Below are 16,145 nucleotides of genomic sequence, written 5' to 3'. Positions count from 1 at the left end.
TAAATATCTGTGTCAGATTGAACAGAAACGTATAAATGTGTGACTTCTTGGTCTTTAAATATGAAAACCTGTGTGGAAGTGTTAAAGACTGCAGTTCTTCAACTGTCCACTAGAGGCAGCTGCAGAAACACCAGAAACCACATAGACACCCATTCAAAAAAAGCAGAAATAAACATGATTTTTACAAAAAAATAAAAACATTTGGGTCTGAACAGATCGTATCTCTGACACAGTGAAAAGAGGTGAATAATTTCATACCCACAGTTAAAGGCTGATAAATATAAAAAAGAACAGTGTTGTTGCTCAATGAGACAAACAAAAACAAAGAAAAAGTCGTCAGATCATCAGTTTTTAGTCCGACTCCTTGAGTATTCTGCAGAAAGTGTCCATCTTTCTTCACCCCGGAGTGGAAGAGGTTACAGTCCGTCTTTCTGCCTCTCAGCAGAACCCCACCCTCTGTCGGACCTCCCTCAGAACCGGAGCAGCCAGCTCCCTGGCCCTGCCCGTCCCCTGATCCAGCACTCCCTCCAGGTGACCCGGGTCCCCCCTCAGCCTCTGGATCTCCTCCCTGATGGGCGTCAGCCTCTGGATCACAGCGTCAGCGACCACTTTCTTATACTCAGCCGTCTCCAGACCTCGGGCCTCCTGCACCGCCTCCTCCGTGCTGATCCCCGCCATCGCAGCGTGGATCAGCACCAGGTTGGAGACGCCCGGCCGCGTCTCCGGGTCGTACGTGACCTCGGAGGTGAAGTCTGTGACTGCGCGGCGAATCTTGAGTGCGATGTCGGCGGGGGAGTCTGTGATGGTGATGGTGGCCATGGTTTGGAGGTCAGATTTGGACATTTTCACAGAAGGGTCACGGAGAGATTTGACTTTCCGTGTCGAGCCTGTAGAAAGAAATCAGAGCGATGGATTAGCTTGAGGAAAATCTTTTTAAAGACGTATTCATCACAGATTTTTGAAACGTCAAACTCCTCGTACATAAAAATGACACAGCACTGAAGTTTAACCAGCCAGACAAAGCCAGCGCCAGAGAAAGTCCACAAATCCTTCCTGCTGGTGAACTTTGTGTGGTAGAAAGATAAAAGCAGGAGAGGATATTAAAAAGAGAAATGATAAAAGAGGCTGAGCTTCATCATCTCCTCTAAAGATGCACCGGCCAGTTCTGACGGGTAAAATAAGTTTCGCCAGCAGCCGATTCCACCACAGATGTTTTCTGCATTACTTCTTTGTAATTCTCTGAGTCTGTTTTTCAAATGAGCGCAGAGATTTGATGTATTTAAATCGTCTCTGGAGCAGAAACTGCTCGTCTCTGATCTACTCCCACTCTGCCCACGCTTTCTGTCACATTTGACCCTGAAAAACAAATCAGAGTTTGTCCAACAGGTGGCGTCTTCTGCAGGATGAAAACAACCATCGGGTGCATACTTCCAGCATTTATTTATATATTTATTTATTTATTGTTTTTGCTTCCGGCATTTATTTATTTATTTATTTATTTATTTATTTGCTTCCAGCATTTTTTATTTATATATTTATTTATTCAATGTTTTTGCTTCCAGCATTTATTTATTTATTTGCTTCCAGCAATTTTTATTTATTTATTTATTCAATGTTTTTGCTTCCAGCATTTATTTATTTATTTATTTGCTTCCAGCATTATTTTTGTATTGATTAATTAATTTATTTATTTAATGTTTTTTGCTTCCAGCATTCACTATTTGTTTATACATTTCTTTATTGTTTTTTGCTTCAAGCATTTATTTATTTATTTATTTATTTATTTATTTATTTATTTATTTATACATTTCTTTATTGTTTTTTTTTGCTTCCAGCATTTATTTATGTACTTATTTATAATTTTTGCTTTAATCATTTATTTATTTATTCATTTCTTTATTGTTTTTTGCTTCCAGCATTTATTCATTTATGTATTAATGTTTTATTTATTATAGTTGATATGTATCATTTTTATTATCATAATGTTTATTACTATTATTTTTTGCATCCAGCATTTATTATTTATTAATTATTTATATTATCTTTTTATTTATTTATTGCTTCCAGCATTTAAACCAATGTAATAAAATTTACTTCACAGCTGGTTTAGCATCTTTACACTGACTTCAAATAGGGATGCACTGATGTTAAAATTTGGCCGATACCGATAGCCGATATTAACATTGTTGTTTTGGCCGATAACCGATATTTACAGACATTGATATAAGTAAAACAAAAAACAAACAACAAAAAACAATCTGACATGATGTGTCGAGGTACGTCAGCGAGAAAAAATAGTGCAATTGTGAGAAAAAATAACCATGGAGAGGATCAAAGGATGGAGCGCCCGAGGTGAATGTGATCAAAAAACAGTTTGTTTTGTCTGTTTTTGGATCAAAAACAGGAAGAGAGACATAAAAGAAGAGAGTCCACTCTTCTTAGGTAGTTTTGGTGTTTACATAGTCAGAGAAAATGAGATTATTTGGGTCCTGAAAGATCATTCAAGAGCAGCTAATGAGTAAATATCCACCGATGTGTTAAAAAATGTCCAATATTGGTGGATATTGATACCAATATATCATGCATCCCTGACTACAAACACGTTTTAAATGAAGGATTTTATCTGAGATTGAGACTCAACGGTCTGAGTCACATCCTCATCATCACCCTCACATCCTCAAACACTCATCTGAAAACTTGGAGGACAGAGCATTTTCAGTTGACGGCTTTCTGTGCTAACTGTAACTTTATGTCACTGTGAAGTTTGTGACAACTTTTTAAGGAGTTCGACGACATTATCAGAACATTATTTCTATAAATCTAAATGTGTTTAAGCTGCTGGTTTAAGAGGCAAAGACAGACTCTGTTCAAGAGCTAAAGAAGAGTTACAGTCCCATTACGTCTGTGTGTGTGTGAAGCGACGAGCAGACTTCAGGAGCCTGGATTTCCTCTCCTGTCTGATTTATCAGCCCCTTCCTCCCTCCATCTTCCCAGATCGAACTCCTTCTTCTTCTTCTCTTCCACATCCTCCCCACATCCTCCTCATCACCCCCTCGGCGTCTCATTTCTTTTAAATTAAAAAATCTCTGAGTCTTTGGTTCGGTTTGAAAGGGATGGTGGTGACTGGCAACTCTGGTTTGCCAAAGACCAACAAAAAAAAATGAAGGGATCCATCGTTGTGTGCCAGGATCTGCTGATCACATCACAAAGACACACAGAGACACACAGAGACACACAGAGACACACAGAGACACACACCCCTCCCTGAAGTCATCCCGAGGACATCCCCCCACAGCTATTATCACTCTATTATTCTGATACACGAGGAAGAAGATTTTCTTTAATCAAAGCTGCTCTGCACACATGACTGACTCCATCTTCGGCTTTTATGATGCTGATGATCAGGGAGGATGAAACCGGGAACATGTTGACCATGTGTGTGTGAGAAACCGTGGGTACGGAGCGGAGGACGGAGTCAGAAATTCAGATTCAAACACGTCTGTTTGGATCCTTGTTGTGGACGTCTCTAGTCCTGTTCTCTGACCTCTCATTTTACTTTTGATTTAAAAAGAAAAAAAATAAGCATGAAAAAGCTTTCTCCTCTGAGTCAGCTGCTGTTTATCAAAAACTACAGCTCCTATAACCCCGTACTGCTGGATGAAGTTACCAAACTACATCTTTAGTTATTGTTTCATTTACACGCTCTCTACCTGTTATAGTTTGCATTTAAACTACACCTCTACCTCTCTGACCTGTAATACTTAATTCTTTAAACTTTGACCTGTTAGCCACATTTAGAGACACTGCCCAGGTCATCGTTTGTTGATATCGCAACATTACACACACTTTTGTGAAAACAAGACGGCGGCATTATCTGTAAAAGACTTCAACAGGAACTCCCGAAGGAAACTAGAGAAAGAAAAAAAGCAGATCCAAATTTTCTGAATGAAACCAGAGCATTTATAAACAATAATACAAATAACTAATAACTTAATAATACAACTTAAAACTACAACTTTCTATAGAAAGACCAGGTTTAAATATTACCAACTTACTTAGGTATCAAAAGCTGCCAGGTTTCTGTACCTAAATGCATCTTTGCGACTGTGAGGGAGTGGAAGAGTAGGTGATCTTCCATGCTGGACATGAACACGTCATTGCAAGTTTACATATTAAAGAAAAGATGTGTTAAATTGAAAAATGTTGAGATTTGATAATTAAAAAAATCTATATATTTATTGCCACATAAACACACAAAAAGTACCAAAAATTGGTACCATTGATTACTGATACTGATCGCCAGGTACCGGGCATTGGTACTCAAATGTAAAAGGTTCCTATCCCTGATTATACTATATTATTAGGTCGACCAATATGGGTTTTTTGGGGGCCGATGCCAATGCCGATGTTTTCCAAAATTTGGGCAGCCGATGCCGATATGCATAGCCGATTTTTCCAATTTGATATTCAGGCCGATTGTTAAATAAATATGTATTTATCACATTTTTGTGAAACGCAGCAATTTCTGAGCAACTAAAAGAAATCTATTACAACAAGTCGTGTCCAGTCCTCTGAACATTTATTCAGCTTTCAAAACAATGACATATTTTGTCTGAGTAAACACACAATGTAACACGCAGTAGCAAACATTCACACTCTTCTTAAAATGTCAAAAAAGAAATTTAAACTTATTAACATAATTTGAACAAAAGTATGTAATGTATCCAAGTGGTTCCACAAGTTTGAGGTGCTCATCTTTTTTGTGCCTGATCAAAAATTGCATCATTTTATACAACGGATCAAAAATCGGCTTTTTAAAAGAAAATACGGCCGATGGCTGATAGAGACAAATGTCCAAATATCGGTCTACCTCTAATTATTATTATGATTAAAACGTTATTTAACCAGGTTAATCCCATTGAGATCAGCAGATCTATTTTCCAAGGGAGACCTGACCAAGAATGGCAGCAAAACACAGTTTCAACAAACAGTCACACAGAATCAACACAGTACAAAAAAGTGAGGAGACCAATAAAAAGCCATCAGTTAAAAACAGTGACATTCAGAACTTCTGTATCCCAGAGCTTTCATTGCAGATTCAAAGACATTCAGAGACACCAAGCTCTGCAGCTTAAATTCAGACTACAGGTTATTTCATGCAGAAGGTGCAGAGAACCTAAAAGCCTTCTTTCCCAATTCAGTTTGGACTCTGAGAACAACAAACTGTAAAAAGCTCATTGATCTCAGGTTATGTAGACCATCCTTCAAGAGTAATAAGGAGGAAAGATAGTCAGGAATTTTACCAACGATGGCTTTTTAAACGAACACATACCACTGCCCAAGTCGACACGCACTTAAAGAAGTCCAAGTGACTTTAGAGTATAAAGTGCAGTGATGAGTCCAAAATCCACAGTAAGTGATAAATCTCAGAGCTCCATGCTAAACACGGTCCAACATTTGTATACTGTAAGGTCTGTCTGGTCCCAAATTGCAAGGAGAAATAATTGATGCACACCAGACAAAAGCTCAGATCTCAGGAGGTTAAAAACACATTTTCCAATTTTTTTTTTTTTTTTTTTTTTAATATTTGTTACATTTTATTTCTGATTTTATCACAATAAACACAACCCAGTAAAGATTATACACATACATAACAATAAAATAAAAATGTAAACCTCTGCTAAGACGAAGTATTAACCTTTATGCACAGCCTCTCCTTTCCTCCAGGATTTCTACGTTTGTGGTTCTGTCTTTATTTTTTTTTGCCATCCTGGATTTGTTTTTAAATATAACTTTAACTGTCGTTAGTGCACACTGAAATCTGGATTAAAGTCAAATATATTATTTTTATTCCTTTATATTAAAAAATCAAGGCGCTACAAGTCACTTTAACTAGGTTTTTTTTTATTGCTTTGTGTGCCGGTATTAGGAACTCATTCTATTCATATATAATAAATAATCATTTATTTAACTTGGTAAAAAGCCTCATTGAGATTAAAATCTCTTTTATACGACTGACCCGGCTCAGACAGCAGCACAGTCAGTTACAGACGGTTCATCTGCACAAGCTCAGTGCATTCACCACGAAACAATTCACAATAAAACTGCAATAAATCATACGAACAAAGCGTTTACTGGAACAATTAATACAATTATAAAACAGAAACAGAGGCCCAGGCTGATATTTTAACGATATTTTTAACCCTAAGTCGACCGGCTGGGGCAGATCTTTCTGAGGTTTTTTCAAGAATTAAGAGCAGAATATTTAAAAGACTTTTTAGACCTTACGCTGGAGACCAACGTCTGAGGGATATTTTGGGGATGCAGGCCGTGATGATCATCGATTTTAGACAAGTAAACACACAGATAGGACTGAAACAGAAAGATCAGCCAGGATCTGCAGAGATCTCTTTTGCTAAACGTTTGATCTGGTGTCTCGTCTGTTGTTAAAGCTGCTACGACAAAAAGATTTCCAATAAGGGATCGATGAGGTGTTAATTTGAAATTGTTTTCATGATTAAAGATTTGAGGATGATGAGACAAAAGTCAGTCAGAGATGAGGAGGAATTCAGACATTGTGCTGTTTCCTCAATTCAGGATCAATTTGACTCTCCACAGGCAACACTAACTCAAACTCAAACTTGGTGTGTGTGTGTGTGTGTGTGTGTGTTCTTACTAAGCAGGGCGGCGGGCTCGGGGAACATCTCTCCGTAGCGGTTGTTGAACATACGAGCCAGATCCTTTGCCAGCTCCAAATGCTGGACCTGATCCTCCCCGACGGGGACGTGAGTGGATCTGAAAGAGGGACCAAAGGGGACAGGACTGAACACACAGCACAAAGCAGAGGAGATGAACACACGACAAGACGTGGGCTCAGAATGGAGACACTTGCAGCTGACTCTTCAAGCGAAGGTTTGGAAACTTTGCAACTGTCAGTGTGGAGGAAACGGGTCATTTATTTCATGTTTAATAAAACCCAGAGAGCAGAGGAGAGGAGCTTCTCTCTGGCCCTCTTTTCACAGGAAATTAAGTTTTGGTTGTTTTATGGTTCAAATAAAAAAGGGGCTGAAGTAGCTCAGTCTCTTTCTGGTGATCACAGACACAGACATGAAGTGGAGGTTTGAAAATCACTGAATAACAGAAACACATCCTGAGATCTCACTGGTAGAGGAGGATATCTGCGGCCTGGAGGACGGGGTAGGTGTAGAGACCAACGCTGCCTTCGTTCTTCTGTTTGCTCTTCATCTGCAGGAAAATTAAAAGACAGAAGAAAAACAATCAACCCTGAAGGAACCGTTTTCACCCGTACGAGCCATCGACTTTCAGCTCCTGACAGAGCACGAGTGAGTTCACGCGGCATTTTCCACCATGTCTGCGATCAACTCATGTCGGGTAAACAAAAGCTGTTTCCTATGAAGCAGTGGGGAACTTTCTGGCTCCATCACTGCGTCTTAACAACAACTGTAATTATTTACGCCTGAAAAGTCCAGCAGGTGGGAAAGATGGAGAAAATGATAAAACAGACAACAGGGAAGCTGGAGGGATGCCGAGGACTCAGAGCGAGGTGAAAAAAAGAGAGTTTTTATGCAGCTCATAAAGTGATTTTCAAGAGTTTGATTCTGAAACAATGAGAGAAGAGTCAGACACACATGACACCAATTATCATTAATATTATAAACAATAAAACAAAGGTTTCCTAGAGTCTGACCTTCCACTGAGGCAGGTGTCTGAGGCGCGGCATGCTGGTCAGACAGCCGAGGATCCAGGAGAGCTCGGCGTGCTCCGATACCTGCGAGGGGATGAGAGATTAGAGAAGTGAAGAAGACATGTGCAATATTCATTTATTATTCCAAGATATGGATGGAAATCTTTGCCTACGAGACAAATTAAGACATCATCAGTAGCTGACTTCGTTTACATAAACAGACTCAACGTCAGCTAGCTTTCAAGTTATGCTGAGGAGCAGAAGTAGATCAGGTTTATTGTCCTCAAAGTTTACACATTCAAGGACTTGGACTTGATGTTTTGGTGTTTCACAATAAGGAATGAGTGTAGAAAAAGAAATATTTAAAGTCAAAACATGAATAATTCTTTATATATAAGTAAAAAGCTTTTTAACATGAATATTATAAGCCTTGAACCGAACAAAATGCAGCGAATTCATAAAATTCGTACTGCATCCCAATGATGACTAATTTTAATGCTTATTTTAAAAGAGAAAAACTGCTTTGAAACTACATTAAAAAAAGTAAAATGTGTCTATGAAAAATAAAAAAACGCAAATCTGTGAAGGGGCATGAAGTCCAACGAGACCCAGGACAACTAGGGACGCACCAATATGATATCAATATTGTTGTTATGACCGATAACCGATATTTACCAACATCGATATTGGTTAAAGAAAAAACAAAACAATCAGAGATGATGTATCGAGGTAGTTCAGAGAGAAAGAGCTGCTTGATAGTGCAGAAAGACGACGATGAAGAGGATCAAAGGATGGAGTGCGATCAAAAAAAGTTTGTTTTGTCTGTTTTTTTAATCGAAAATAGGAAGAGAGACAAAAGAAGAGAGACCACTCTTCTTCGGTAGTTTGGGTGTTTACATGGTCAGAGAAAACAACATTATTTGGGTCTTGAAAGATTGTTTGAGATGCTCTAAAAATGCGGTCAGCTAGTGAGTTAATAACACCCAATACCAATATTGATAACAATATATGGTACATCCCTAAGAAAAACCTTCCCCTGGACTTTAATGTGTCAAATGCAGGAAATCAACAAAAGTTTAGGGATGGGGATGAGTGCACTGGCCTTAAACTTTAAATACAGAGCAGAAGCTAAACCCTTTCTCCTCATTCTTCATTATTCACATACAGCACTGCAAAAAAATGAAATCTTATCAAGTGTTTTTGTTAAATTTTAAGTAAGAAATGTCTGATTATACTTGATATGAGCATCATTCAACTGACCAGTCCAGAAAAGTGTTTTGTTTTAAGTTATTTACAGACAAAAATGAGGTCTAAGTCAACATGCATCGATCGATCCATCGGTGCCGATTTCCTTAATTTTGGGGGGTGATTCAAATGATTGTTGCTTTTTGCTCTGAGACCTAAACCTCAGGACACTTTATTGGTTGTTTAAGTTAAAACATAAAGATTTTATTGTTTCACAGGTATTGTTCAATGATTTTCAATAAAATAAGATTGAAACATTGAAGTAAATGCTTTCAGTTACAAAGAATAAAAATAATAAAAATCTGTATCGGCAGGTGAGGCTTATTAAAGATTGCAATCAGCCAGAAATTTGTGATTGGTGAACCCCTTGAAACAAGTAAAAAATGGAACGGAACATGAAAAAACTGCTTGAAAATTTGCTTATAACTGGAATAGTGTCTTAATGCAAGCAACTTCTCTATTGTTCCATTGTTACAGCAATTCAGACCTCATTTTTGTCTTTAAAAAAGTTGAAATAAGACAATAAGATAATTTTTCTGGACTGCTCAGGTGAATGTAGCTTATGTTAAGTCTAAAAAGACGTTTTCTACTGAAAAGAAGACAAAAACACTAGTTTTATTTTTTTTCAAGTGAGAAAGTCAGGCTACACGATTGATATTTCAGAGATGGAAATCTCCATTCACACACGTCCATGATCTTATTTCTAAATATGGATGATTCTTAAGCATTTTATTTTACGGGCTGGTTTGTAAACGAATGTCCTCCAATCACAGCACTGCCACTGCCTTCTCCTTCAGCCAAAGGTGAAGCGTCTTTACAACACGTGAGTTGCTGCTGGCTGTGGCTAAATCAGAACAACCATCTGAATATTCTTCTTTTGTTTTCTTAAAGTTCATCAGTGTAATGAACATTTTGTGAAATAGTAAAAATGTGCAAGAGAATTGTGACCTTCATTCAGCACAAAAAATATGTGATTCATAATTTGCAGCCCAAACAAGAAGTTACAGGATGTGCATGGCTTTCCTTGTGAAGCTAGCTTGGAGCATTCATTAAAAGCCCTAACACCAACTTCACTTATATACAAGCATATCTGTTTACATACATGTGCCCTCCATACACACATGTGTAATCAGACACGTGTTCTTCATTTAGTCAGAGATACAAAGACAAATGCTCGTCACCGCAGAGAGGAGGAAAGGAGAAGCCCATTAAACCGACACATTAAACAAACAGATGAATGGATGAGAGCTCTGCACAGGGACAGCTGCAGAGGAGGAGGAGGAGGGGGAGGAGGAGGAAGAGGAGAGTGACTGCCTAACGCCTCCAAGTGGCAGAGAGGAGAACTGCTGATCAGGCTGCTTCTGTGACTCAGTGCACCTGCTCACACCTGTGTTTACAGCCAGGATAGATATTATTTATTTCCTGATTTAGCTTTAAAATATAGTTAAAATGTTTCTTCTACTTGTTTCATCTTAAAAATAAATAAATAAATACCTTAACTGCAGATTGTTTTGAGAATCTGAACAATCTTTTACTTTAAATAAGATGGAGTCTTACACTTTCTAACCATAAGAGGCTCCCACACTGAGAGATAAAGTTAAACAACACTCACTTTAACATATTTTGTGATTTACCACCACGGAAACAGTCTCAGATTCAAACCAGCTGGGGTCACATCAGAGTTTGTAAATCACAGGAGCTTATTACTCAGAGGAAGCCAGCTAATAAACACTAAAATAATCTTGACAACTTCTGCTTTTATTGTGGCGTAAATACGCGAACTCGCCCTTTAAGGTTTGTTTTGTTTTCAGATTACCTTCAGCTGTTGTTGACTGGTTTGCTAATGAATCAGATTAATGACAAAGTGCTCCCACCTGTGGTTAAAAGAAATCAATAATGGCGTCATTATGCGGAGCAGAGATGAATCTTCACGCCGGTGGAGCGCGGTGGAGCGCGGCGGAGCTCGTGCATCTGGCGGCAGTAAATTAACCGTATCCGCTTTCATGGAGTGAAATGTGTGTGAGGATGCAGGAAATATCCTTCTGCTCAGCAAATTAAAGTTTATGGACGCTGGCTATATTGCCATCCCCTTTTTTTTTTTTTGCGGCTAGCTTGAAAAGCATTCTGGGGAGCGTGACGTCGACGGCGAACAGCGAGGACATAAAGAGGGATCTCTGGCGAACACGTAGGGGGTCGGTGTTCATTACACTCTGCAGACAGAGATGGGACAGATGTCGATGACAGCGCAGAAAGGAAAGGATGTTGTTTTGAAGTGCAATAAAAGTCTTGAAGGAAGAAGGAGCTCGTTCATGCAGATACTGAGAGTGATTTTTGCTTCTTCAGACGGCAGAGAAAGGATTTTAGACAACCGATTAGAGCTGGCTCTGCAGAGGAAATCCACATTTGTCATCAATACCTTTCTAACCCTGGAGGATTTGTGGATCTGCTGATTCATTTACTTCCTTCTCTTCAACAACTGAGTGGAGTTCATCGCCAGATCTGCTCTCTTTCTGTTTCTCTTTTTTTTTTCAATGGAGTTGAGTATTTTCTTTGGGCAGCTGTTGTATTTTTACATGTGGAGCAGGCGTGTTCAACAGGAGGGTCGTCCCGCTGCCAAGTTATGTGGCATGAAGCTAAACGGGAATAAAAATAGGACTGTGAGTGAGTGAAGGAGTGTGTAGAGGTGGGGGTTTGGCAAAGAAACACAGATGGACTGAAGTTAACTCTCACAATCCCAGACTTGTGAGAAATTAACGAAAACAGCGAGACATGAAGGAAAACCAAACAGCTGATCTGATCTCGCAGTGACTGAACAGAAATCTCCGATCAGCCTTTCCTCATCCCTCGTTCCTTCATGTGGCCAAAGCCGAAGCTTTAATAGTGGTTTTTACAGTTAAATGTTTTTTCAGCCCCTGTGAGTTTCCAGAGCGTACGCTGGAGATAAGAATCAGGAGCGATCAAATAAGCGGCTGTAAAATAAACAGTCGAGGATGGACGGCTGTCGCCACGGGAAACTTGGAGAGGACGAGAAGCTGCCTTTGAAAGAGGAGACACATCTATTTTTAATACTTTTAAACCCTGTTAGCTATGGCTGCCTTTTGCAGCAGCTCTCTTCCTTGTCTGTTTCTTGTAACTATTTCGTCTCCTTTTCGTAATCTTTCCATTTGGAGTGGATCATTACTTTGTATGGCTCATTTGTTGGTCATGTACACCAAACTTTTTGTGGCTTCAGTGATATTTTTACTATTTCTGCTCCTGTGTTTGTCTGGAGATCCTACATGTAACCATGGCTGCATTGTTTACATGTGAACTCGGCTGTTAGCAGCCTGTAGCATGTCAATGCTAACTGGTGCAAGGCCGGATGTTTCCCCACAAGGTGAGGAGAAGGAGGAGAGGACGACGTGCTGGTTTTCAGGTGTGAGCTAAGAAGTGACGACATGGACCTGTCCTTCCATCCATTGTTATTGGGAACGTAAGATCTATCTCCAATAAGATGGACGAGCTAGCTGCGCTAACCCAGCAACAGAGGGAATACCAGAAGGCAGAGTAGCATCATGCTATTCACAGACATGGCTAACGTGAATGAAAAGTTGAGAGGATCAGCTAGAATTCCCGATCACCAAAACTTTAAAAAATGCAAGAATCGTCCCAATCCGATACTTGGGATCGAGATCAGGATATCCCCATTCCATTGTCTTTTATCAGTTTCCAACAATCTACAGTGAATAAAATGTAAGAAAAGCTGTACAATTATCCATCTCTGTATCTGAAATCCCCATTTCACCTCATTTCTTGTAAACTACAAAATCCTTAAGAAACCACCTTCTGCTCACCCGAGACTGCTGGAAGAGAACCGCCTTATCCGGGTCGATGCCACAGGCCAGCAGGCTGGCCGCCATGTCCAGTATGTTGCTCCTGAGCTGGTCCGGATCCTGAGGCTGGGTGATGGAGTGCAGGTCCACGATGCTGTACAGAACTGAGGGATACTGGTTCTGTAGGGCCACCCAGTTCTCCAGGGCACCCAGGAAGTTACCCAGGTGGGGAACCCCGGTTGGTTGAATCCCTGAAAATACACGTCCACCTCCTGAAGGCACCTGGAGGAAAGATACGAGATATGATCAGGGGAGATTTATGCTAAGCTCGTTTTTGAGCGGTCTGGTAAGGATCAGTTCAGTTTGGTACGGGTCGGATCAAAAAAGCCTGATCCTGTCTGCATTTCCAGCTATTTATTAGCATGACAGCATAGCAGTGCAACATAGAGTAAATAAATCCAACAAAGAAGAAAATCGCAGTCAACAAAGAGCAATGATTGAAGACGTCCAGCAATTCGTCTTCTTTGTGAGAGGAAGGGACGACTAGTTCAACCAATTAACATTAGGGATGCTGACAATGGGTATCGGTGCTGATCCAGCCCCTCAAAGCTGGATCAGGTATTGGTGGGAAAGGATTGGTCCAAACTTGTTACTAAGGCTAAACCATTATTTAGTCTACAGGGTATAAAATTTAACGATGAAATAGTCATTTCTGTACATTTTCAAGCATTTTTTCACCCAACCGCTGTTGAAAATTTAAACAGTAACACTCATTTTTGTCTTTAACTCAAAACATTACCAGTCTTATCCCACAGTAGAGCATGCAGGTCATTTTTTAACTCTGGTATCAGATCAGGATCAGTATCGATCGATACCCAAAGCCCAGGTATCGGTATCAGGACAAGAAAGGCTGGATCGGTGCCCAAATTAACGGGCCGCAGTGTTTCTAACTCCACCTTCTGGGGTCGCATCGGTATGTCTGGCACCCCAACAAGAAAGATACCAAGAAGTGGGACGGTACGGGTTGGAAATATAATAAAAGAATAAAAAGAAAAAAAAAAGAAATATAATAAAATACCTCCACAAAGTTGTAGCAGGAAATATCTAGTTCAGATTTGTATAATTTTAACATTGACACAAACTAGCAGAAAAAACCTAAGCAGCAAGAGAGAAACGTTAAATAAAGAGTTGAGGAAAGAAATGAGGACAGGGAAAAAGAAGAAAAAACGAACTGGTTTTCTGTGCAAGAGGGTGAAGGTGAAAAGGTGAGAAAGTCACAACTGGAGACGCCTGCAGGGACTGAAGTGTCAGTGTTAAACTCTTGGCAGGTTGGAGGCCAGCAGCCGTCATGCTTGTGTTACCGTGATGCTAACTTCATGGCTAGCACCTCTGTTCTCTCCCAAACACATCCAGGGCAAAGAATGCATCACCTCAGCGGCCAACAATAACCATTTACATCCACCCAGACGACTCCAAGGCCTCAGTTACCACAGAGAGGAGGACACCGACAGAGGAATGAAGGGGGAATCAAACATTAGAGCTAATTACCAGAGTTAGATTAGTCGATGCATCTCTGGAAGGATGAGGAGATAACTCAAAGCGTGATTCTTTAGGTAAATATTGTCTTTCTCTTTCTGCACAGCCTCGCCCAGCCAGACCGCCTCATTTCGTCTGGCATCGACCCACTCCGCTGAGCCTTGGCTCTCAAACAGCCGTGCCAGAAGAAAGCTTTAAACCGCTGCTCATGGCACCGAGCGCCACATGAGACAATTAGAGGGCAAGCAGAGCGGCACCTGTCATGAGACGTGAAACCACAACTGCACGCAGAAACTCGGGCTGCTTCACCAGAGTCGTTTCACAGAAGATTGGAGCTCAACAACGCAGAAAAACACAAAGATGGAGGCTGGGACTTGGTGTTTTGTTGGGCAGTTAGAGAGACAAAGTGTTTTTGGTTCCCGGCAGAGGTGCGGTGATGTGGTTTGGCAGGGGGCTCGGCTCACAGGTGAGACGGGATGATGTCTTTATTGAGGTGGAGGAGGAATGTCGTTTCTAAACATGAACTTCCAGATGGACGAGGTCACAGCAGAACATGAGGTTCACACAGATCTCCTCTGTTTGAGACGCTGTCTCTTTAAGACCCCTCCAGCACCCTGTAGGCCTCCTCTACTGATGTTTCTCTATCTCTAACGGCAAATTTACCCTGTTTTGGAAATTCACCAACTTGTGATGTCACAGATTGAGCAGATCTCATCGTAATCTCGCCGGAATCTCATGTGTCTTTATGAAAGGCCGTTCAGAGCAGCTCACAATCTCATCCAAAGATTACTCCAACACACATTCACTAGAGCTGGGACAATATGGTAATATCACGATTCAATTTAAAATGGGATTTTTTGATATTTACGATTTTTAATTTGATTTTTAATACCACAAAACAAGTGGGCCAAGATCGCCAAAAATAGGTGGTCTCGGCTCGCTTCCATTCGAGCCCTGTAGCAGTTCCTGTGCAGTGAGAACACAACCGCCCCAACAACTGGCACAATTGACTCCTAACTGTGGTTCACACTGAAGTGATGGGAGCAGTAATGAGCTCGGTTGACAACTGTACAGTCAAAACAGGAGAAGAGGAAGGAGTAGAAGACTCAGCAATAGCAGAAGAAGAGAAGACCGAAAAACCGAATAAAATGAGATGTGGGCTCACGTGGAGTGGCAAAGAAATAAAGTGCCTTCATGCAGTCGGTGCTCTTAAAAACTACATATGTTGTTCATATAGCACACTGGTACATGAACCAAGCAGACCTGTTCGGTTCGTCTCGGTACGGCACGCATTTTGCGGCGTTTCCACTGACCTATCCCGGGACAGATCCCTAAAAACAGAGACAAGCCGGCCTACTTTTTTTGGACCCTTTCGTATGGGTGCCAGACTGAACTGATCCACTCTCAGGAGGTGGAGCTACAACACTGCAGACCGTTGATTGGTCAAAAGAGTCGTCACTTACTCTAACAGCGGCTGTATTTCTCCTGGCGGCACACAGACTTCTCTGAAACAAAGCTTGATTGTTCTTTGTATCAAAGAGCTACATGAAAATCACAGAGAGGACAAAATGCTGCATGTCTTCATCTTTGCTCTTTGTTTACTGTGTCAGTTTTTCTTCTTTGTTGGATTTATTAGCGGGGTAAACTGTGTCGCACACTATTGTTTAACAGCTGCGGCTTTCGGTATCCGGCTTACACGCCGCCCACCACGAGAGGGCACAGTTTGCTGTGGAAACGCAAACTGGATCAGGCTTAACTGTACCAAACCGTACTGAACCGAACTGGATTGTTTGGTGGACACGCGGCTCAAGTGACAACCGTTATAATTGTATTATTTTCTACAGCTT

The 16,145-nt window shown here is 40.6% G+C and overlaps 1 protein-coding gene across 1 annotated transcript in view; it reads right to left on the bottom strand.

The window, feature by feature from the left end:
• Positions 1-289: 289 nt before the first annotated feature.
• The window catches only part of wars2 (tryptophanyl tRNA synthetase 2, mitochondrial), a 29,691-nt gene continuing 13,835 nt past the window's right edge, over positions 290-16,145 (bottom strand). The window contains exons 2-6 of the mRNA XM_074694947.1: positions 12,784-13,044; positions 7,709-7,789; positions 7,163-7,245; positions 6,677-6,795; positions 290-887 (exon numbers count right to left, since the gene is read on the bottom strand). Coding sequence (XP_074551048.1) covers positions 439-887; positions 6,677-6,795; positions 7,163-7,245; positions 7,709-7,789; positions 12,784-13,044 — 993 coding nt within the window. The 3' untranslated portion in view covers positions 290-438. The remainder of the gene's footprint in view (positions 888-6,676; positions 6,796-7,162; positions 7,246-7,708; positions 7,790-12,783; positions 13,045-16,145) is intronic.

The sequence above is a fragment of the Halichoeres trimaculatus genome, unplaced genomic scaffold (assembly GCF_033239565.1).
Source record: "Halichoeres trimaculatus isolate MK-OKI-2021-1 unplaced genomic scaffold, fHalTri1.1 fHalTri1_scaffold_19, whole genome shotgun sequence".
Taxonomy (NCBI): domain Eukaryota; kingdom Metazoa; phylum Chordata; class Actinopteri; order Labriformes; family Labridae; genus Halichoeres; species Halichoeres trimaculatus.
This window is presented reverse-complemented; position numbering and strand designations above follow the sequence as displayed.